Source organism: Camellia sinensis, chromosome 2, assembly GCF_055761805.1.
Source record: "Camellia sinensis isolate YWXY chromosome 2, ASM5576180v1, whole genome shotgun sequence".
NCBI lineage: Eukaryota > Viridiplantae > Streptophyta > Magnoliopsida > Ericales > Theaceae > Camellia > Camellia sinensis.
In genome coordinates this window covers 212,701,553-212,725,482 of record NC_138962.1, presented here as the reverse complement: position 1 = coordinate 212,725,482, position 23,930 = coordinate 212,701,553, and the positions used below count along the sequence as shown (strand labels likewise).

General features: G+C 36.4%; 2 protein-coding genes across 10 annotated transcripts in view; one reads left to right on the top strand and one right to left on the bottom strand.

Moving 5' to 3' along the window:
- The window catches only part of LOC114272442 (putative disease resistance RPP13-like protein 1), a 295,308-nt gene extending 276,908 nt beyond the window's left edge, over nucleotides 1–18,400 (bottom strand). For 2 of the 9 annotated variants that reach the window (XM_082916895.1, XM_082916893.1), the window contains exons 1-3: nucleotides 13,981–18,400; nucleotides 12,562–12,753; nucleotides 12,409–12,470 (exon numbers count right to left, since the gene is read on the bottom strand). In XM_082916895.1, the coding sequence (XP_082773021.1) occupies nucleotides 14,039–18,307 (4,269 nt within the window). In that variant the 5' untranslated portion in view covers nucleotides 18,308–18,400 and the 3' untranslated portion in view covers nucleotides 12,409–12,470; nucleotides 12,562–12,753; nucleotides 13,981–14,038. Of the gene's footprint in view, nucleotides 1–9,263; nucleotides 9,690–9,711; nucleotides 9,890–9,920; nucleotides 10,626–11,980; nucleotides 12,050–12,408; nucleotides 12,471–12,561; nucleotides 12,754–13,980 lie in introns of those variants that run through there. The other 7 variants (XM_082916890.1, XM_082916897.1, XM_082916891.1 and 4 more) reach the window with 7 other exon arrangements.
- LOC114308917 (K(+) efflux antiporter 2, chloroplastic-like) overlaps nucleotides 1–23,930 on the top strand; it is a 118,795-nt gene that overhangs the window by 16,352 nt on the left and 78,513 nt on the right. The window lies entirely within an intron of this gene.

Below are 23,930 nucleotides of genomic sequence, written 5' to 3'. Positions count from 1 at the left end.
CCCCGAAATTAGGCACAAATTTGAAAACAGGTTTTTTTTTTTTTTTTAATACCCAAAGATAGTATATAACAATAATAAACAACTTGACCCTATACTGGTCACTTTATCTCTTCATCAAGAGGCATCCCACAATATATAAAACAACATATATTTCAACCTGCACCACTATTATGCATTATTCCTTTCAATGTTAACAATTTCCATATCATACTCAACTGCATGACATATATACCACATCCAACAATGTAATCAACATCTACAATGTTACACTAATCTTTCTATAATGAAACAAGTTTCAAGATACACCCATTTACCAAAACATACTCAATGTTTTACAACTTAAGACATATATAAAGCTCTTAAGTTCAACAATATAACAGAATCTAATTATAAGATTACAAATCAACAAACATGTCCGGATATTTCTCGCGGACTTCCAATTCACGTTCCCAAGTGGCTTCCTCCATTCCGTGGTGTTTCCACAAAACTTTGACCAAAGGGATGGTCTTGCCTCGCAAAACTTGATCCCGCCTATCCAAGACTCGAATCGGTCTCTCCTCATATGAAACATTCTCATCAACTACTAAATCGGTCCAATCCAACACATGTGATGGATCCGGCTCATACTTCTGAAGCATACTCACATGAAACACGTCATGTACTCCGGACAACTGCGGCGGCAAAGCTAAACGATAAGCAGCCTCGCCAATCCTCTCAAGGATCTCAAACGGACCAATGAATCGAGGGGACAACTTCCCACTCTTCCCAAACCTCATCAAACCACGTCTAGGTGATATCTTCAGAAAGACATGATCACCCACCTCAAACACCAAAGGTCTCCTCCTACGGTCGGCGTACGATTTCTGACGACTCTGCGCTGTAACAAGCCTCTTACGGATAAGCTCAACTTTCTCCGTCGTTTCCCTCACCAACTCTGGACCCAACAGAGGTGCATCACCCACCTCGGCCCAACACACAGGAGATCTACACGGTCGGCCATACAAGGCCTCAAATGGTGCCATACCGATACTAGACTGAAAACTGTTGTTGTAGGCAAACTCCACCAACGGTAAGTGCCTCTCCCACGACCCACTAAAGTCAAGAACACAACCCCGAAGCATATCCTCAAGTATCTGAATAGTACGCTCGGACTGTCCATCAGTCTGAGGACGATAAGCCGTGCTAAAGGTCAACTTAGTGCCTAAGGCACTCTGCAAACTCTGCCACAACCTGGCAGTAAAACGAGGATCTCTATCTGAGACGATCGTAACTGGGATCCCGTGCAATCTCACTATGTCCCGAATATACAAGTCGGCAAGATGATCTACCGAATCTCTCACACGCATAGAAATAAAGTGCGCCGACTTAGTCAACCGATCTACAACCACCCAAACAGCATCACTACCCCGCTGAGTCCTCGGAAGACCCACAACGAAGTCCATAGTGACGTGTTCCCACTTCCACTCAGCAATAGGCAAGGGTTGCAATAAACCCGCTGGCCTCTGATGCTCGGCCTTCACTTGCTGGCAGGTAAGGCACTTAGACACGAAAGCTGCTACATCTCTCTTCATACCCCGCCACCAAAACTGGCGACTCAAATCCCGATACATCTTAGTGCCTCCCGGATGCACCGCAAGGCGTGAATGATGAAACTCTCGGAGTACCTCCTCTCGGCAAGACTCCGGCACAAACAGACGGTCACGGTATCTCACACTCAGGTCGGAAAATACCATCAAACCCTCCTCAACCTTCCCACCGGAAATCTTCTCACGGAGAGATTCTACCTCAAAGTCACCTCTCTGAGCCTCTAACACTCGAGTCACAAGTGAAGGCTGAGCAAAAACAGAAAACAAGGCCGCAGCCTCAACGGATTCGCCCAAAAGTAAATCAAACTCTCCAAGTGCACCCAACATCTCCCACTCTCGGATGGCTATGCTAGCTATGTCACCAACAGGTTTCCTGCTAAGGGCATCGGCCACCACATTGGCCTTTCCCGGATGATAATGCAACTCAAAGTCATAATCCTCTATGAACTCCATCCACCTCCTCTGCCTCAAGTTTAAGTCTTTCTGTGTAAATAAATACTTCAAACTCTTATGATCCGAGAACACCTCGAATTTCTCACCATAAAGATAATGCCTCCAAATCTTCAAGGCAAATATCACAGCTGCTAACTCTAGATCATGTGTAGGGTAATTCTGCTCGTGAATTTTCAACTGACGAGAGCCATAGGCAACTACTTTCCCTTCTTGCATTAACACACAACCCAGACCCTCTCGTGAGGCGTCACAATAGACTGCATAACCCAACCCTCTCTCTGGAATAATCAATACTGGAGCGGTAGTCAGTCTGACTTTCAACTCCTGAAACGACTTTTCACAAGTCTCACTCCATACAAATTTGACTCCCTTCCGAGTCAGTCTAGTCAACGGTGATGCTAACCTGGAGAAATCTTTCACAAACCGACGGTAATACCCAGCTAATCCCAGAAAACTACGGATCTCAAATACACTCTTAGGCTGTGCCCAATCCTGCACTGCCTCTACCTTGGATGTATCAACAGACACTCCTTCACCGGATACCACATGGCCTAAGAATTTGACTTCCCTCAGCCAGAACTCGCACTTCCCAAACTTGGCATACAGCCTATGGGCTCTAAGTAACTCAAGCACCACCCTCAAGTGTGCCTCGTGCTCCTCCTCAGAAGGCGAATAGATAAGGATGTCGTCCACAAAAACGACTACAAACCGATCCAAGAATTCCCGGAAGATCCGGTTCATCAAATCCATAAAAACTGCCGGTGCATTGGTGAGCCCGAATGGCATCACCAAAAACTCATAATGGCCATACCGCGTACGGAATGCCGTCTTCGGAATATCCTCTTCCCTGACCCTCAACTGGTGGTAACCTGATCTCAAATCTATCTTAGAGAAACAACGGGAACCCTTCAACTGGTCAAACAGATCATCTATACGAGGCATAGGATACTTATTCTTAACCGTAGCCCGATTCAATTTCCGATAATCTATACAAAGTCTCAAAGCACCATCTTTCTTTTTAACAAAGAGGGCCGGTGCTCCCCACGGCGAAACACTAGGGCGTATAAAACCCTTGTCTAGTAACTCCTGGAGTTGGATCTTCAACTCAACTAACTCGGCTGGGGCAAAACGATAAGGTGCCATAGAAATCGGCGCCGTGCCGGGCACCAGGTCAATAGAGAACTCAGTCTCTCGATGCGGTGGCAAACCAACAAGATCCTCGGGAAAGACGTCTGAGTACTCACAAACCACCCTTGGCAACTCAATCTGAGTCTCAACATCCTCATTAATCGAAAGGTTAGCAAGAAGACCACTAAGCTCACTCCGTCCTCGCAGAACATACCCCGGTGGCAGCACATCACCAACCCGGTCCCCCAGAAAATGAAAATACTCACCGCTCACAGTACAACAAGTGACCCTCTGGCGGTAGCAATCAATAACTGCCCGGTATGATGATAACCAGTCCATACCCAAAATAACATCGAAACCCCTCATAGGCATAACTACAAAGGAAAATGGGATTCTATGATAATCAACCTCTATATCACAACCCCTAACGCCTTGTTTCAAAATCAATTCACCCCCAAGAGGTGATACTACACATATAGGAGATGCTAACTGTGCTAACTCCAACTCCAAAACAGATGCAAATGCAGCAGACACAAAGGAATGAGATGCACCCGTATCAATCAAAACATTAGCAACCGAGTTGCAAAACAAGAAGGTACCTCTCACAACTGATGGAGTCGGTACAAGATCCTGCGCGGTAACAGCGTACACGCGCCCAGACGACCTCTGATCAACCTGCTCAACCCTAGGAGCATAAGATTGCTGCACCGACTGAGACGATGAAGCCCCCTGATTGGCCTTTGAGGCCTGACCTGACTGAGTTGGCTGCTGACCCTGAATCGGCCTCAAACCAGATGCACCAGGTGTGCCACCCAACTGTGGGCAATACCTCTTCATGTGCCCTGGCTGACCACACTGATAACACGAGAGTGGCTGACCTCTACCCTGACTCTGGCTCTGAGATCGAGCCGAAGAAGATGCTGCTCTCTGAACTCCTCCCCTTTGAGGACAAACTGGAGACTTGTGGCCCTGCTGGCCACACTTGAAACCGGTAATGTCTCCCTGACTGCCTTTCCCCGAACTAGCACTCGGTACAGGAAAAGTCGATCTCGAAAAGCTACCCTGAGACTGCTGGGGATTAAAACCCTTCTGTCTCCTACCATCACTCTGACTATCCTGACTCCTCTTGGAGCCCTTCTGCCCTTCCTCCTCCTCCTGCATCATGATCTCCATATGGGCTGCAGCATCAACCATACGCCCATAATCCCGAATCATAGTTCCCCCAACTCTCAGCTTGAGGCCACGCCTCAACTTCTTCTCAAACTCAATACAACGGCGTTCCTCAGACGCCACCAACTCAGGTGCAAACCTGGACAAACTAGTAAATGCAGCCTCAAATTCGGCCACTGAAGAACTCGCCTGCTTAAGCTGACAAAACTGGTCTCGCAGCTTCTCCTTGACTGCCGGAGATAAAAACTTCTCCTGGAATGCATTCACAAAAGCCTCCCACGTACCTCCTATACGCCCCTTAGTAAACTTCCACCACTGACCCGCATCCCCCTTCAACTGGAAAGATGCCAAGGTCACTTTCAACCCCTCGTCTTCGATGCCAAGCATCTCAAACGTCTTCGTTGTCTGTTCGAGCCATTTATCTGCCTTAAGTGGCTCTTTAGGATCACCCACAAATTCATCCGGATTGGACCGGAAGAACTCCCTCTTCAGAAAGGAAGGTCCTGCATCCGCAATACCAGCCTGAGCTTGATTCTCAGCTCTAAGAATGCCTACTGACTCCCTGAATGCCCCTGCTATCTCTCGGGCTAGAGCGCCCATAGCCTGCTGGCCTACTGGCTCGGCCACGTTGGCCTGGCCAATTCCCTCTTGAACTGCCGGAATCTCCTCTGGCACAGGCACCTCCTGCCTACCCGGCCTACCACGCCTACCGCATCCTCGTCCTCGTCCTGACATCCTAATAAAGGAAACAAAGACATTAGCACATTAATAAATGTGCCGAAGCTAAACACACGCGTCCTAATTCAATGGACAACAATAATTCATTCCACGTAAGCACATAATCACATAAGCACCTACGAATTTCATTCCCGGATAATGATAGTCCCAATGCGTTACTACAGTTCCGGTTGGAAGCAGCAGTGATCAAGTGCCTTTCCAACAAGACTACAAGAAACTCAAGGGTCCAATCAACATCCTAGAAACTACATTCCATACCCACATAATCACATAAACATGTTATCACATAAGCATATAACATTACACTAAGTCTCTATCAAACGAGGCGAACCCAATGTGATACTAATCACTTCCCACGTACCCAAAGTATTCAAACCCGGTACGCTCTGATACCAAGTTGTAACGCCCTCAAAATTAACCCATTATATATATCATTGACATTCATTATTTAAAGAAGACAATCTATTAATTCTTTCATCAGAGTTTTACAAAATAAAGCATTACATGTATCATTGAATAAAATGCCCTACAGGCTTACATCTTTCCAAGCCAACACTTGGATACAAAAATATGAGTTCTAACTCAATACAAGAAAAGCCCTAGGCTTGAATGTTTACATGTACTAATAATTTAAGACAGTTAACTAAAAGTAATCTTCTTCAATCCATAAGCCCAAACCCTCCCAAGCTAATTCCTTGGAGGAAGTTTATCACCTGAACCTGAAAATGATGTTCCCATAAAGGGTGAGCCACAGCCCAGTAGAAATATACTAAACCATATATAAGCAATGAATAAAGCAATAGCATTCAACAGCTGGTTAACCAAGATAATCAATTACTTTATTTTACAGTCTCATGACACTATTGTCTAAGATACGTTTTACTTTCCAATTTTATCAACATGGCTCAGAACCTGGCCAAACTTACAACAGTGAATCACATACATCATATTCACATCCTTCCAATATCAACAAACAAATGAGACTCAAGCTCAAATCAAACACTTCATACTTCCAGATTGATACACATTTTAGTGCTGTATCAATAAAACACTTCTATATAAATAAGCACACATAAAAGTGATGCTGATGGAGTCCATCCCCTATCTCCTCCCAAACAAAATCCGGTTTAGAGGTCCATCCCCTATCTTCCCCTAAACCGTGGAGTACATCCCCTATCTCCTCCCACACACAAACAATGTATGCAAATGCAATGCTCAATCAATACGCGTATTTTCCGTATCAATGCCACAGTCAAAATTAATGATTTAACCAATGTGATTAGTTCCAGTTATTCCTAATCCACATGCAATGTCTACAACAAACATGACTATCCTCCACCGATAGCCCAAAACAGTTATTTCTAAACTGAAAATAAATATGTCCACAATTCAATAGACAAATGATTCAAATTATCCAATTATGCCATTTAATCAATGAATTCCCCAATTCCATGAATTTAACCATCTTTTCCCAATTCCATGAATTACTTATACAAATCAATTCAAAAATTCAACTAAGGTTTTTCCCAAAATTTACCAAAGTGTCCCCAACATATTAAAATACCAAAACTTAGAACATAACCTATAAAATGGAGTAGGAAATCCCTACCTCAAGAAAACAACCCAAAAGGTGAAGAAAGAGATGAGTGCCCGAATACCAAAATGCTCCAAATCGCCAAATGTTCAGATTAAATGGTAGCCCTTGCCTCACTCTATCTTTTTAATGAAGGATCTAGGGTAGAAACACACCCTAAGTGGATCAAATCTAAGAAAAAAGGGTGGGTAGGGAGAGAGAGAAGTCGGACCTAGGGTTTGGAATCAAAAGAAAATGAAAAAGACTGATCAAATCCCACTGCTGTGTATATAAACTGGACAGGCTCGCTCGAGCGAAGACTTGGTCGCTCGAGCGACCAGACACAGAGAAACTGCGCTCGAGCCAAGGAAGCCTTGCTCGAGCCAACAACTCAAATGCTCGCTCGAGCGAAAGAAAGCTCGGTCGAGCGAAGAACTCAAACCCTCAGGTCTGAACCCAGACACACGCTCGAGCGAAGGAACTATAGCTCGAGCGAAGGATGAACTAACTCGCTCGAGCGAAGAAAAGCTCGCTCGAGCCAAGAATGTACAGCTACAGGTCCAAATCAAACACTACCTCTCGCTCGAGCGAACAACTCCTAGCTCGAGCGAAGAACCAAAAACCTGGACAGCAACTCTTGGTTTCTAAACCCAACCAACCTGAAACAAACCTGCCCAACACATCCTATAATTCCAAATGAGAAAATAAGGAATAACAACAACAACCATTATACAATGACAGAATCTACGGAACAGTCCGGATACAATAATTAAATGGGAAAAGACCGGGGTCGCTATAGACTATGATTTGGACCCTAGCCAATGGGGGTTATTTATTGGCACAGAAACTAGTTTCTTTTGGGGCTTTACCACCGGCCTATGTGTGGTTCTGGGCCTTGTCACGGGCTAAGTGACCGTAGTCACCAAGACTTGGGTTTTGTGAATTGCATCATTGAACCATTTGAATATCGAACCATCAATTTTGAACAACGAAATTTCATCGAATTACCTCATTGTCTTTTCAATTAAAATGTATTGCTACACTGTTTATTTTCAACTACGAAACCATCTTACAAAATAATTGTTCATTTATTGAATGGAAGCAAAAAATATATTTATTGGTTATCGACTATTTTTTTTGTATACTTGATCCATCTAATAGTGATGGTTGGTTATTTACTGGGCTGTCTAGCTTACCCTTATTTTATTTTTCAGATTCTGAGGAGTAGAGCTGTGCAGGGTTCTTACTTGTGGGAGTGCCGAGAGTAGGACTATGATTTAAGTATTTGGATCATTATTATTATTATTATTATTTTTATTAGTGGACTTGGTGGACAATTTCATATGATAAGAATTATCTATTTGTATGGTTTTTAGCATTATGATATTTAAGGATTTAATTTGAGTATTTTACATTGTTGGTTATGTGTTGGATTTTTAGCCTTGCATGCTCACTTAAATGAGTGTGCGGCGTTGTCACGGAGCTTGGGGCGTGACATTAAGTTAGGGCACAAAGATATGAGAAGCATTGATGTTATATGTGGGTGTATTTATTATTTATTTATTTTTCACTTCTCTCCCCTATTTCCATATATTTACTTTGAACCCAAATCAATTTTCTAAGAGAATTATCCAGACATAGGACATGTGTCCGTGAAGTGTTCCCAACATGTTTTGCAAAAAATAATAATTAATAATTTGACAAGCCACGTGGATGTGCCCGATACATAGACATGCCACGTGTGTAAGGGTAAGGGTTTTGTATGGGAAATGCAACTGACATGTCTAGTTGGACATGCACCAAACAAGAATGTCTAAATGGTTTGAGTTCACTATATCACTATGCATCAGACTTCCATTTCATTCATAAAATGCTTAATTTTTTTTGTAGCAAATACCTTTCTATGCTAAAAAAAATACAAAATAAAAAAATGTTGAACAAATATGAAATCTAGTCATGTTGTGGTGTCCTTGGACATGAGAATTAGATAAATCCAACACCTAGACACATACCAACACCTTACACCGATATCCGAGTTTTCCATAATGGATTATCCATTATGCAATGATGATACACTTATCAATTGAGCAAGATTGGCTTAGCTCTTGCCAAGTTTGAAAACAATCTACTCCTCACCAGCCAAGGTTAAGCAGCTAGAAGTATGCTTAAGAATTTGGACAGCAAGATATATTGCTTGATTTGGCTTATTTACACCTTCCCTAAATATTCAAGGTGTACATGTCAAGTGTTATAACTCAGACATAATGCGCCAAACATCTATACTCTTCTTCCCACAAAATTGCGACCTTAAATTTCATTTCCAAGGTATTTTATTTTTTGATGTTCCATTGATTAACAATTCAAAATTTACTAAAACCATAGAAAAGAAACCAATTAATATAGATAGAGGTAATATTGTATTTACATTTTAAAGATCTATTTCAAGATTCCATTTGAGATGGAAAAATCTCCTTGCTAGAAGTAAAGGAATAAAAAACCTTTTACTGGCACATTAATTTTTCCAAAACTTCTCTGGTGCGTTTTTCATTTCTATTTTTTCAAATTAATCTATGATCCTTCCTCCATTTAGTAATATATAGATTAATCAATAGTCATTAATAAAAACATTGATTCAACTTATTTATTTTGGAAGAGAGGAATTATAAGCATTAAATGGTGTGCTTCAAGGCCTACACCTAATACATTACGAGATCTCAAGGAGACTATAAATTCCATCATTGCAGCTGCATCAAATATTCTTGGTCCATCGTGAAAAAGGCCATCAAATTAAGTTTAAGAGCTACAATCTAGCACTTCATAGAATGTTTGAATGAAGTACAAGATCATTTTTGCTGACCTAAAAGCAAGATAAACTATAAAGCCAAAACACATGGAGCACGAAAAGTGACTTGTTTGGACTCGGAAGCTTTTGCAAGCTGCATGATGTCCCCATAGGAATGACATGTTTGTACAGTTAGTGTAACCAATCAAGACTCAGCAATCCAGGACTCAATCTAAGACTAGACTAGAGATATGTTGTCCTGCAAACCAAACAAGTCTAGTGTTAGTTCAACTTGTTGTAACAAAGTGACTGAGGTAGATGTTTTAGTTAAATATTTTGTAAACATGTGAAGTGTATATAAGGGACTGTATATCTGAGTTTTCAATCTAATGAAAATCATTCAGTTTCAATGACTTCTTCATTTGTAACATTAAGAGAGGTAGCTATAGCATGGCTAGTCTGCATATATCCATCAAGGATGAATTGATAGATTAAAAACTCAATATCCACAAATAATTTAGAGAGAATGATATATATACTCAAAGCAGCTCAAATGGCAAATCAAGACAAATCCAAAATGGAGTGTGCTGTTAGATAATCATCAAGTTCACAAAAATACGATTCTTCTCCATATTACAAAGAATAAGTTCTAAGAATCAACCATTGCGGAGCCAGAAACGCCCATTAAACAATTCACCCCTAATATCAACCTTCAATTACACATAATTTATGCTAATAAACTTGCGTAATATACAAAACTGGATCAAGTAATTTATAGTTACCAAATCACAAATACCATAATGAAAGCAAAAACCAGAATAGTTAATTTTTACAAAAATCGAATAAATGACCGCTTACATCACTAATACTAAAATTCCATAAATGCTAATAAAGTTAAACAATTGATTTTGTAAATCATAAATGTATAATATTTTCCTTCATTAAAATTTTGAACAAATTTAATTCAAATATATCCTTTGAACATAAGATTTGTGTAATTAATTTAGTTGAAGAAAACTACACTGTGTTTGTTGGCAATTCCTTTTTAATGCCACAAGCTCTCTTCTCTTTTTTTTTTTTTCCACTTTTTTTAAATATAAGCATAAATCCTCTCCTAAACTGTCACAGAATGTCGTAATCATCTCCTTGGATATTAGGAAAATAGTGATGTATAAGGTAAATAACACGTGAACACCTACAAAAGAATTCAAAGAAAGAAGAAAATGAAAAAGAATAACTAAAATATTAGAAGAAAAAAAAGGGTACCATGAGTATATATTAATCTCTATGCTTTATGAAAATAGTTCATACTTTTAGTGTACAAGATTGACCTCATTTAAAATAAAATTTTCAAAAAGTCTGAATAATAATTTCAGATTTTCAAATTTCCAGTGGGGTCACTTGACCCAACTTTGTTATACATGGCTCTGCCCCTAAGAATCAAGGCAATACACCAACAGCTAGTAAAAGAATACAAAAGGGAAATTTTTTCTAAATTAAAGATGGACAATAGGAAACTATTCCTCCAATTGTAATAAGTTAACATAGTGCACATAGAAGATATGAGGGCGGTTGCATGTGCAGTTACACCCAATTTTAATACGTACCATATACATTTGTTTGGAACCAAATAACATGGAAAACGTAGACAACACATGAATGAAAAAGTTTTTGACATGGATTTATCTTTAATATATATGAGGAACAAAATTTTCATTTGTTTCCATTGAAATGAAGTGTTTCCATTTTCCAAGAGACTGAAACGAAACACTAGTGGAATAACAAAATTCTAGTGTTTTCATTGAAACACGCCAAAACATAGTGAAACACACCAAAACATAGTGTGATATACCAAAAGAGCAAATTGTATCTATACAAATTTAGAAATTTTCATAAACATTTATTACTACTGTTTTAGTATATTTTTAGACCTTATTGGAAATTTTTGTTTAATAAAATTGAGTTATTTGACAATACTTAATAATTTTTAGTTCATAGTAACATTAGTTTTTTAATTCTTTTACGTGAATGACTATATCAATCTCAATTTGTTAAATTAATCAATTATTAGGCTTTTATACATTTAGATATATTTCAATTTATATTTTCAAACATTTCGATTTGATCTTCATTTCATAAAATATTTCCGAGATGTTTTTGTTTATGTACTTTTTGAAACAACACCGAAACGAAATTTTGATCTTTGTATATGTATAATAGTACTTACTTACAATCCAAAGACCATTCATCAATTGTCTAATTCTTTGTGCAGAGATGTGAAAAAAAAGGGCAGGCTTCCACACAAATGCAGTAGACATAACATCACACAAATTAATTAGAATATTTACGGTGTGTTAAACATCCACTGGTTCTGAATGGCTTAGGAGATTAAGCATATGAAATACAAAACAAGTTAACAATATACAAAAAATTAACAAATTGTATGTAATGTGCCCATTAAAAACTTTCATGTATAAGAATATACTTAATATTAAAGTATCAACTAAAGCCAACAAGGAAACAAAGATTAATCAAATAATGTCGACTCACCCTCTGAGCAAAATGGGCATCATTTTCCTACTGATTTTCAAGGGGTAAAAAAATAGGAAGATACTCTACCTGTACAATTCAATAAATGACTTCATTCAACTTTTTACAACGCACAAGTTATTCAGTAACCAAAATTCAAATTATAATATAGTCAGGGACACATCATATAAATGCATGTACATTTAAGCTGATGAATAATCAGTATTGATGATCTAATGATCTACGAGAGTGAGTTAGTAATTAAAATAAAAATAGCAAACTGAGGCATCACCATAACAACCTATATATATATATATATATATATATAAATTGCCACCTTATACACCATACTACCCAAAAATTTTACAAACAAAAATAGTAGGGGAAGCCAAACTCACTACATTTTCAATATATGCAACTATAGGTAAATAAAAAATCACTCAACATACCTCCATGAAATTGTGAAACTCTGAACATTCTAAACATGAGCTTTCCCAAAGCTATATTTCCCCTAAACAAAATGAAAGGCCATATGATGCAAATTAGGTAAAGATATTACAAAAAACAACACCAAAACGGTTTCAACTAAAGAAAATTCTTACCAGGATTGGTCAAAGTGTACAAGGGGATAGCGAACAATCACTGGATGGACAGGATATCCAGGAACAAATGCACGAGGTTGGAAAGAAATGAGAACTCTTCCATTTGTTGTGGTTTCCTCGGGAAATAAAAGCAGATGAGGAAATCTATCGGAAGAAGCCTTTCTTTGTATTCAGATCCTTGAAAGCACAATTCTGTATCAAATAATCCCTTATAGATTGATAAAACTTAATACTCTAATAAGTTCTGTTCATGCAAAAAATGTAACTCCAAGTATACAATTAAAATTGTTTTCAGTTTCCATATTTATTAGAACAGCTCACCAAAATGAAATTTGGACACCTGATATGCGTATATTTGTTTGTAACTTTTTAAGGTAGCTCTTACAATAACAAAAAAATTGTTTAATTTTTCTAAGCATTCGCAAACTACTTACATAATTTCACAGCATTTCATTCTCTTTCATTTTTTATTTTTTATTTTTTATTTTTAACATTACCCTCATTTGACCGGCCAAAAAAATCTCCCTCCAACAAGAATTTGTATCAACTTAATCACTTTCAATCTAACTTTTCCTGGTCACTAGATAGGCTACAACTTAACAAATACAAAAATAATTTATTAATAGCCTCTCTACTTGTGGGAATAAGGCTGCGTACATCAACCTTTCCTCAGACCCCGCTTAAATGGGAGCTTCGTACACCGGAGACGCCCTTTTTAATGACCAACCTAGAAAACCCAAACTAAGGTTTGGTTTTCATAATCAATTTTGAAAGATAATTTTCTAAAAATTTCTTTGGCTGTATATTCTAAAAATAGTTTTTAGAAATTTGAAAATCCAAAAGTCATTTAGTTTTCAAATTTGAAATAATTTTTAAAACTCTGTTTTGTTTTGGAGCTTTCAAAAATAATTTTTAAGGTTCAATCTATATTTTATTATTTTTAGTGAACTTTTTAAGTATTTTAATCAATATTTTTTAAGTTTTAGCTACACTTAAATCTAAAATAAACCTAAACCATATAAAATTTATGAAAAAAATCGTTTAAAAAATCACTAAATATTAACAAATATACAAATTTAATACATTTTTGTATGTATTTTGTATTTATTAAAATTTTTAAATATTTTTAAAATTTTTAAATTTTTTTAAAATATATGCAGATTAGATGTATTTAAAAATAAAACAAATTAGTCAATATATTAAAAAAATATGAATTAAAAATTTAAAACTATTTTTGAAACCTCCAAAACCAACCAAAATTTTAAAAATTATTTACTCATCCCATAATGGTCCTCCAAATTTAAATTTAATATATTTTTTTCATTATGATTTCCACTTTTTGAAAAAATATTTTGTTTTTAAAATCTGAAAATAATTTTTAAATGTTTATATTTATCAAATTAGTTTCTGTTTTGATACCTGGCAATTTGACCGCTTGTATTGCGGTGGGAATCTCCACACAGTTTAGAACTTAGAATCACCGATCATCAACGTCGACTTGCAGAATGTGAGCTAAGTAGGGCCAATATTTGCCTTTCCCCTTTTCACACTTCCCTCTTAGTTTCCGACTTCCCCTGATCGACAAGCTCATAAGTGAGGGAGGCAGCCTTTGCACTGGTAGAGATTTGAGCCTAGGGCAACCAAAGATATAAAGTCGTTCAAGAGAGGCGAGGTTTTGAAACAACTTAGAAGATAGCTTCTCCAGATTTCTGAAATGCACGATGTAAAGATAGATCAGAGAGGTGGGCAGCAACATCCCATCTATCGGAAAGCTGGAACCCACCGGATGTTCTTCTTCTTTGTCTTCAATCAACGTTAGCTCTATAAGAGAGGATAAATTGTGCAAACCAATCTTCTTGAAGTTGTTGTTCCATTGTGAAATATTCATACACAGCTCTTCAAGAGAAGTGAGGTAGTTGATCCTCTGCAATCCGTGTGGTAGAGCCTTCAGTTTTTTGCATCCCCTGATATTCAATTCTCTCAGATTTGTTGCGGAGTGTAACCATCCTTCCGGAATGTACTCCAAATTCTCACACCCAACTAAGTCCAATCCACTGAGATTCCTGAGATTATTATTATTAGGAAGGGCATCTGGCAAGTATTTGAGCCTATCACAACCACTGATCCAAACAGACTCAAGAGATGGACAGTTAATTTCCATCCCCTCCTCTACTAGCAGTGCCTCCAACTTTTTACACTCCCAAATCTCAAGCCTTTTGAGTGTGGGTGGTAGCCCCCCACCTCTGCACGATATCAAGCATGTGAGGGATGGACAATTTTGAACCCTTAACCATTCAAGATTATTGTCATTAATCTGTGTTATCCACCCGAATAAGGATTGCAGAGCCTCACAACTACGTATCTCGAGCCTTTTCAGCGTGCAGGGAAAACCTGTCTCCGGGAAAGAGCCGAGACTTGGACAATCAAAGACATACAACCCTCGAAGAAAAGTGAAGGTATGTAGCAGCCGTGGCAGTTTATCCAGCAGCTTTTCACAATTAATTATTCTTAGATGCTCAAGCCTCACTATGCTAGGGAGTCCCTCTTGTTGTTGTTGCTGATGTTGCCCTTCATTTTCTTCATCCTCATCTTCTTCAAACAATGAAACTAGCTGGGGGCAGTCTTCAATTTCCAAACGTCGGAATGCAGGGAAGCTGTGTTGCACTCTCGCCTCATTCTTCCACAGTGTCTTGAGTTCTTCACACCTTCTAATGTTCAATTCCTCGACTTCCATCAGCCCATGAGTAACCCATTTCGGCAAGAGCTCGAGTTTCTTAATCATCCCAATGCTCAAGGAAGTTATTGAACTCGAATGCTTAGACTTTGCATTTGCCGATATCATTTCATCATCAACCATACTCCTCATCTCAATGACTGCTTCAAGGCTTGTTAGAGGAACGTCATTCATAGCTATCGAGGTGAGTGACAGGAGGCTATTGCTGGAACCTTCAACTAGGAATTGTGGGCACTCTGAAATCTCTAGATTATTCAAACAATGTAGATCCTTGGGCATCACCCCACAGAGTTTGGGGCAGTCCCTAATCTCTAGATTATTCAAACAAGGTAGATCAGTAGGCAACATTTTACGAAGTTTGGGACATTTTATTATGGAAAGATACTTGACACGAGTGAATGGTTGAACTTCCTTGTGATCTCCAAAAGTATACCAATCCTCCCATTCTAGCATATTCTCAAAGCTTAGAGTCTCCAGTAACGGAAAAGGTTGAACACCGCCTTGCCCGTAGAACTCACAACCGACATACTTCAGTACTCTCATTCCTTTAATGTAAAGCTTTTTGAGGGAGGGTAGTTGTCCGAGTGGTGGCAAGGATGCACAATTTCCACAATTATCTAAACTTAGGTCAGCCATATTGGAGAACAAAGGATCTCCTATCCAAGTCGGAAATCCTGTACCAAGGTAGCCTTTGATATGGAGCTCTTTTAAATTCTTGTGAGGTTGTAGCATGTCAAGCACTTCTGTTTCAACTCTTCCATCTCGTGACTCATCTGAGTTAACACTCCATTCCATTGATAACACATCTAACCCCTTCTTATCATTTAAATTCGCCTCCCTTGCATCTAATGGAACCACCAGGTTCTGTAACTCAGATAGGCAAAGCTTCCCCCGAAGATAAATTAAGTTCCCCAACTCTCTTATCCCAAGCCCATTGTTTTTAGTAACAATAAAATTGGACAATGTATGAAGATTAACCAACTTACCTATTCCCAATGGCATTTCTTCTAAGGAAAGTGCATTTGTAGTATCTAGATGGCGTAGATCAATTAGGTTTCCCAAATCTGATGGCAACTTTTTCAGTGTTTTACATTCTCTTAACATCAATGTTTGTAGATTGTAGAGAGAGCCTAGTGATTCAGGTAATTCTTCAATGGAGGTGTGGGATAGGTTAAGATACCGCAGATGTTTCAAATCTCCAACAGAATTTGGAACTTCTGTGATGCAATATCTACTCATATTGAGCACCCTTAAGCGTCTTAGCTTCAACAATAGATTACGGGGAACATTGCTTGCCAAAGAAAAATATGAATTAGATTCTAAGGAAAATGGTAAGAAGGTCCGTAAATGCGTGGCTTTGTCAAAGATCTCAAATTTTTTCATACCCTCGTAGTTTTCCTGCATGTAAGATGAATGTCGAGCTTTCTTTAGATTCTTGTACTGCTCCTTATCTTTCAATCTATCCTCCATTCTAAAACAAGTATCTCTTGCAACTACTTGAGCCAAATCAATGATGAGGTCATGCATCACAAATTTAGAGCTTTTACCGGTACTAGATGGTTGGAAAAAAGACCTTGACAACAATTCATGGAAGTACTCAGCTCCTACATCTTCCATTTGCTTCTCTCTTTGTTGTTGAAGGAAGCCCTCTGCCATCCACAACAAGACTAGCTCCTCTTTCTCAAATTCATAGTCGTTGGGTATTATTGAGCAGTATGCAAAGCACAACTTTAAATGCGAAGGAAGGTCATGGTAGCTTAATCTCAAAGCAGGAAGGATGCCACTTTTTTTGTGTGGTAAATCCCATATGTTACTACGCAATACATTTACCCATTCCTCATCTCCTACTTTGTTGCGTAAAAGGCCACCGAGTGTCCTAGCAGCGAGAGGCAAACCTTTACATTTCTCCACAATTTTCTTACCAATTGATACCAAATTTGGATTTGCATCAATACTTGAATTCGCAAAGGCATGTTGTGCAAACAATGACCAACAATCCTCATCTGATAGGATCTTAACGTCATGAAGTTCAACAGTTGCCATCATTGTTGCAATGTCTCTGTTACGTGTTGTCACCACGACTTTACTCCCTTGGGCTCCATCATTGAAAGGTTTCTTCAAAACATTCCAAGCATTGTAATCTTCGTTCCAGACATCGTCTAAAATAATTAAGAACTTCCTTCCCGCCAAAGCCTGCTGTAGTTGAACTTGAGCTTGATCCAAGTTATTAAAACTACATGTTTGGGAAGTCACTGAATCATAAATAGTTTTTGTTATTTTCATAATGTCAAACTCATTTGACACACAGACCCATGCTTTCAGATTGAAATACTCCTTCACGGTTTCATCCTTGTATACCATCTGAGCTAGGGTGGTCTTGCCAATCCCACCCATACCCACAATCGGAATTACACCAACGTTGTTATGACTTGATTCATCTCCCTTTACGAGCAACTCAATTATCTTACTCTGATCGTGTTCTCGGCCGTAAAAGCGAGGTTCATCAAATAAAGATGTAGACTCTGGTCTTTGCCAAGTCTTAGTAGGTGTGGTGGTTTCAACAATCTTAACCAAATTAAGTTGCGAAGACCGATCAACACTAGTGCGTAATCTGGTATTGATCTCCTCAATCTTGGACCTCATTTTGAAATTAAACATAACATCTCTTGGCTTGAAATTTGGGATGGGATTCCATACCTTGTTGGAACTTGCTTGGGGCGGCTTTGCCTTGAGATTCTGTCGCAAAGCTTCGGTGGCGAACTCATCCACTAAATCATCCAAATCATATGCCAGATCTTGGAGATCGTCGAGCCACATGTTCACGGCTACTTCAGTCAGTTGCTTGTCCTCCGCGTCAATCAGAAGAGCTTGAATTTGAGACAGCATACTGGTCCAATTGGAGAGCTGGACAGCAATACCTTCAAAGGTGGGTAATTTGGAGGAGGCAAAAGAGGACATCTTCCCGAACAACAATTTGATGAAGGCAGAGAGAAAGATCTCTGCTATAGGCATTGTTTCCGATTACAGAACAGAAGCAAAAGCAAAGAGGGAGGTTGTTGAGTTTTCTTGAGTGAAAAAAGCTTTAGCAGTCTCAAAAATAGCTATATTTTTAGCTATATTTTTGTGAGGAGAAGAAGTAGAAATTGAGTGCTAAAGTCAAAGATGGCGTTCTTTCATTGGCTCCCGGTCCTTCTGCGAAAACATGTAAATTAAAAAAAATAAGAGATCCCAATTATTTTTTAATATATTTTTAAATGAATTCATATCTCTATCATGGTTAACCAGTTGGTAGAAAGCGGAGTTTTTAAAAAATACTTTTCAAAAAAAATTATTTTCTTATTTTTTGTATTTTTATTAAATTATTTTAATATTTTAAGTAATTTTTTTAATTTTTAAACACACCTAACATAAATATACTTAAAAAATATAATTTTTTTTAAAAAAAAATCTTTAAAAAATTTACTAAATACCAAAAAATATAAAAAAATATAAATTCAGTACATTTTTTATATTTTTGTGTATTTATTAATTTTTAAAATATTTTTTACAAATATTTTACTTTTTAAATACATCGAAGTAAAGTGTATCTAAACAAGTTTAATAAATGCTTAAAATTTTAACAATATTCACTAAAAATAAAAAATAAAAAAATTAATTTTTAAAAAATTAAATTCAAAAAATTGAAACTAAACACACTAATTTTGGGTTTTGGTTCATACATTTTTTTATGCTGTTGAAGTGTGATTTTTTCGTTATTCATTGTTAAATTTGAAACGAAAAAATACTATGAGTAAAATAAAAGAGAAATTACAAGTAAAATTTACAATCAATTATAAAGATCATCGGTATAATATATTCATCATATCGTTTGCCTTTATAATTTATTTTGAATTTTATTTTGATCTTGCTAATTTTGCACTTAATTTTTTCTATTTTAATTGTTAACAACATTTGACAGATGGACGATCTTGTAACAAAATTTAAAATGTAAGGACCAAAATGTTCAAATTAAAATTATAATGACTAAAATGACACTTTACTCAAATTATAGAGACCAGTGATTTAATTTACAATTTAATTAAATTTTTTTCTTTTGTAAGATATAATTGGACAAGTATTCTAACATAAATAATGTGGAGTAGTACTCTAAAAATACTAAATAATTGAATTTTTTTTTATAAAAAAAATGAATATTTAGATTATCATAATGAAACTTGTAGCGAATTCTATGAGTCTACACAATACTCTTCAATATAGATTGAGGACTAAATTTTTTATTTCTTTTTATTTTTCTGAAGATTTGCCTGAAAATCATAAAAAATATATATATTCTTTTTCACCATAGCTTTTTTTTTTTTTTTGGTTGTGTTTCTTTTGGGCCTTGATTTGATTTTGTTGTTTATTTTCTTGTCTTAGGTTGCAAGTTGAGCTTGCCAACCTGTAGCCTTGGATCTTCGCTGGAATCAGGCTAGATAGGAAAAGTGGTAATGTTTCTTGGGTAAATTAAATTGGGAGTTTTTGTATTTTGTCTCATATACCATTTTGATTCTTACATTTTTATATTCACTTTAATTTTAAATTTTGTATTAATTTCATTCAATTAATTATGTCAATTAGTGTTTTTGAAGTAAAATCGTTAATGAAATGATTGAGATTGACTCACTTAAGAAAATTCATAATTTTGTTCTTAAAAGCATAACACCTACTACTTACTACTTATGTACACACTTTACATTATTTTTAAAAAAAAAAACATGATTGCAGTCAATTAGTTTAAATTGAAATAATAAAAAAATTTAAAATTGAAATTAAATTAATTAAAATTACAGAGATCAAAATGACACCAAAATCAAACTGCAAAAACTAATGATTAAAATTTGCGCATGTTTATTTTCTTACTGTAATGAGTAATGGTTTTTGTTTGGTCTGCACGAGGCTTTTCTCATACCACACACAAGCATATCATACTTTACTCATTTTTTGTGAATGAAATGTTTCTCCCCTCCCTCTTTCTCTATGGAATTTTTGTATATGAGTTTCATATTAATCTTTGTGAAAAAAAGTGTCAAAATTCACAATTTTTTATCAAATGATTTTGTATTTTCAAAATAAGAAAGTGTGAATATTTACACATTTTTTATTGAAAGGAACTTTTAATTTCACTATAAAAAACAGGATTGTTCTTATTCCCAAAAGTAATTATCAAAAACAGTTTATTAAAGTAAATTTTCATATCAAGTTCCAATTTATCCTTTTTTTTTACCAAACAAAAATGTTAAAAAGGTCCAATTATTTACAAGATATTTAATAAGGAACAAATCCATAATTTAAACTTTAGGAGATAAAAATACAAGTAACTTTTTGTCAAAAATAAGTATTGTAAAAATTTAAATTTTAATTTATATCAACACAAAAAAGTGAATAATATTAGTATTAATTGAATATTCTTTATCAACATAATTGAAACCAAAAAATATAATCAGACGTCTTTTTTTTTTTTACATTAACTTAACAAAAATATTAATTATTATTATGTCTACCCTCCTTCTATTAAAGTTAATTATTTTGAAATATAGATTTTTTTTCCAAACTTGAGAATTTGGTAGTGAAATGTAGAGAAATGATTGAGAAACTGCACAAAAAAAAAAAGAAAAGAAAAAAGAAAAATGAAGGTTATGGACCACATATATAAAATAGATATCATTGTTACGAGATTAACTTGTTTAATGCTTTTTTTTATTACTTTTTTGTTTTTTGGTTTATTGGTAATTGTTTTGTCACTATTTTCCCTGTATTAAAGTTAATTATCTAAAAATATAATATATATTTTTTTCGAACTTAAAAATTTGCTAGTGAAATGTTGAGAAATGACTGTGAAACTACACAAAAAGATTATGGGTCACAAATAAAATAAACACCATTGCTATGATTTCTAGGGAAAAGACTCACAATGCTTTTTCACTATTTTTTTTTTTTTTTGTAGTTTAAAAGTTAATTTTTTAATTTTTTTTTTAAAAAAAAAATATAAAAAGTAAAGAGGTGATGTGAAACAAAAAAAAAATAAAAAATTTAAACCGAGTTGCCAAAATGGATTTGTCACTACATTCTTTTTCCCATGTGAGACCCACCATTATAATTCACTTCTTCCCTATTTTCACATTCCATAGTGATGTTATGTTTGTGAACATCAAGAAGCATAATGGTTAATTACAAAAATAATCTCAAAATTTTAAGTGTTTTTTTATTTTAAATTTCGATATTTTAATTTTGAAAAAATAAACTCTGGAGTTCTATCCGTATTTTAATGTGTCCTTTCCGTCTATCTCCGTCTATGTAAAGTAATATAAAATAATTTTAAGGTTTAAAGTGAAAAATACTGATATTTAAAATAAAAAATGAGTGAAACCTTAGATTTTTTTTATAATTAATCCTAATATATCTTATTATATATATACATGTGTGTTTGTATATATGATCATATTTTTTATTCAAATTTTGACTCTTCTGATGATATTCCCATCATCCTATTTTATTGATGTAAAATCTCATATTTTTAAAGTATTAAATATTTTAATAAGAGGTATTAATAATTTATTATAATATATAATAATTTAGTGATGATATTTTTTAGATGAAAATAACCTAATTCTTTATATATTTCTTCTTATCTCTCCCTCGAGCTCATTATTTTTAATATTATATTTGTTAGGTCCCTGTGTTGTCAAATCCGGAGACAAAATCTTGTGTTGATTCAAAACTATGTTTTTCTGTTTTTGTACTGTCCGCTCGAGCAGAGACTCTTGAGCTCGAGCGTAGATTAGCAGGTCACAGTAGTTTGACAGGGCAAGCACAGATTCTGGTGGGTGTGATTTGACGCTCGAGCGGAAACTCCTACGCTCGAGCGCATCTCTGTTTCTTCGTATGCAGTTTTTGTTCAGTCCGCTCGAGCGGGCTATGTTGAGCTCGAGCGGAGATCGCGATTCAGATTCCTATTTAAAGCTGCTAACGTTGTTTTGTTTGGTACGTTTTCCTAGATCTGATCAAAACAAACTAGGGTTGTGTTTAAAGTCTTCTTGGGAGATTTTTGAGAGTTTTCCTTGATGTTCTTAAGAGAGTTCTGAACTTATGCATTGAGATTCATACATCAAGGAGGTTGCTTCTTAAGTTTCAAGTGAGTTCTCTTCGGTGGATTCCGAAGATCAAAGCGTAGGATCCAAAAGGCGTTTGAGTCTACGCAGTCGTTAATTCGACAAGTGAAGTTTTGGTGTGGAATCAACTTCAGAATCAATTCCGTGACGAAGGTGTGGTGAAAAGAGTTACAGAAGATTCAGAGACAAATTGACTAGTGTTGGGTGATTTGTATGATTTCTTTGTAATCTTTTTGTTCTTCAGTAGTGGATTGATAGTGGCGGTTCGCCCGTGGTTTTTGATTACAATTGAAGGCTCTTCAATTGTGGTTTTTTCCACGTAAAAAATCGTTTGTGTCAATTTATTGTTTATTCTCAAAAACAAACAAACTAAAATCACTCTCGTAAGTGTTTGATGATTTTAGGTTGAGTGTTTTGATTTATTGGGATTTGGAATAAGTTAATCTTGATCTAATCATAAATCACATAGGATTTTCAATTGGTATCAGAGCAGGTCACTCTTTGTTTTTTTTTAAAAAACTATAGGAGTGTGATTTTGTGTGATTAGTATCATGGATTCTATTCGTGAAGGTAACTCCACTCATAGACCCCCATTACTTGACGGTACAAACTATTCTTATTGGAAAGCTCGTATGAGAGCATTTTTAAAATCCATCGATGAGAAAGTTTGGCACTCCGTAATCTTTGGGTGGAGTGAACCTACAATCACCGTTGATGGGATTGATATTCCTAAACCCCTTGATAAATGGGACACAATCGATTACCAGAATTCGAGTTGGAACAGCAAAGCACTAAACTCCCTCTTCTGCTCTGTCACACCTGAAGAATTCCGTCGAATTTGCACGTGTGAAATAGCAAAAGAGGCGTGGGATATTCTTGAAACGATTCACGAAGGTACCACCTCTGTTAAAAGGGCAAAACTTCAACGTCTCACGTCCGCCTTTGAAACCCTTTTTATGCGCGACGATGAGACGTTCGATGAATTTTATGCAAAACTCAGTGATATCGTGAATTCCTGTTTCACTCTCGGTGAAAAAATCCCGGAAGCAAAAGTTGTTGGAAAAATTTTGAGGTCCCTTCCCGAGAGGTTCCAACCAAAGGTGACAGCCATTGAGGAGGCTCAGAATGTTGATACCCTCAAGCTCGATCAATTGGTTGGAAATTTGCAGACTTATGAAGCCCACCAAATTTCTAAGAAAAAGCAAAAAGAAAATATGGCTTTCACGAGTGCTCATGAGACTGCAAAACCTCCGGAGACTGAATTTGATTTAGAGTCTGAGATGATGGCTATGCTTACAAAACAGTTTAAAAATTTTTTGAAAAAGAAGCCGAATTTCAGAGCCCCTACTTCAAAAGATAAGAGTAATGACAAACCCAAAACTGTTCCACCAAAATTTGCTCAAACTACTGAAAAAAAGATTGTAAGGGGACCAGGGGTCAAGTGTTATGAGTGTCAAGGGTTTGGCCACATTGCCCTTGAATGTCCT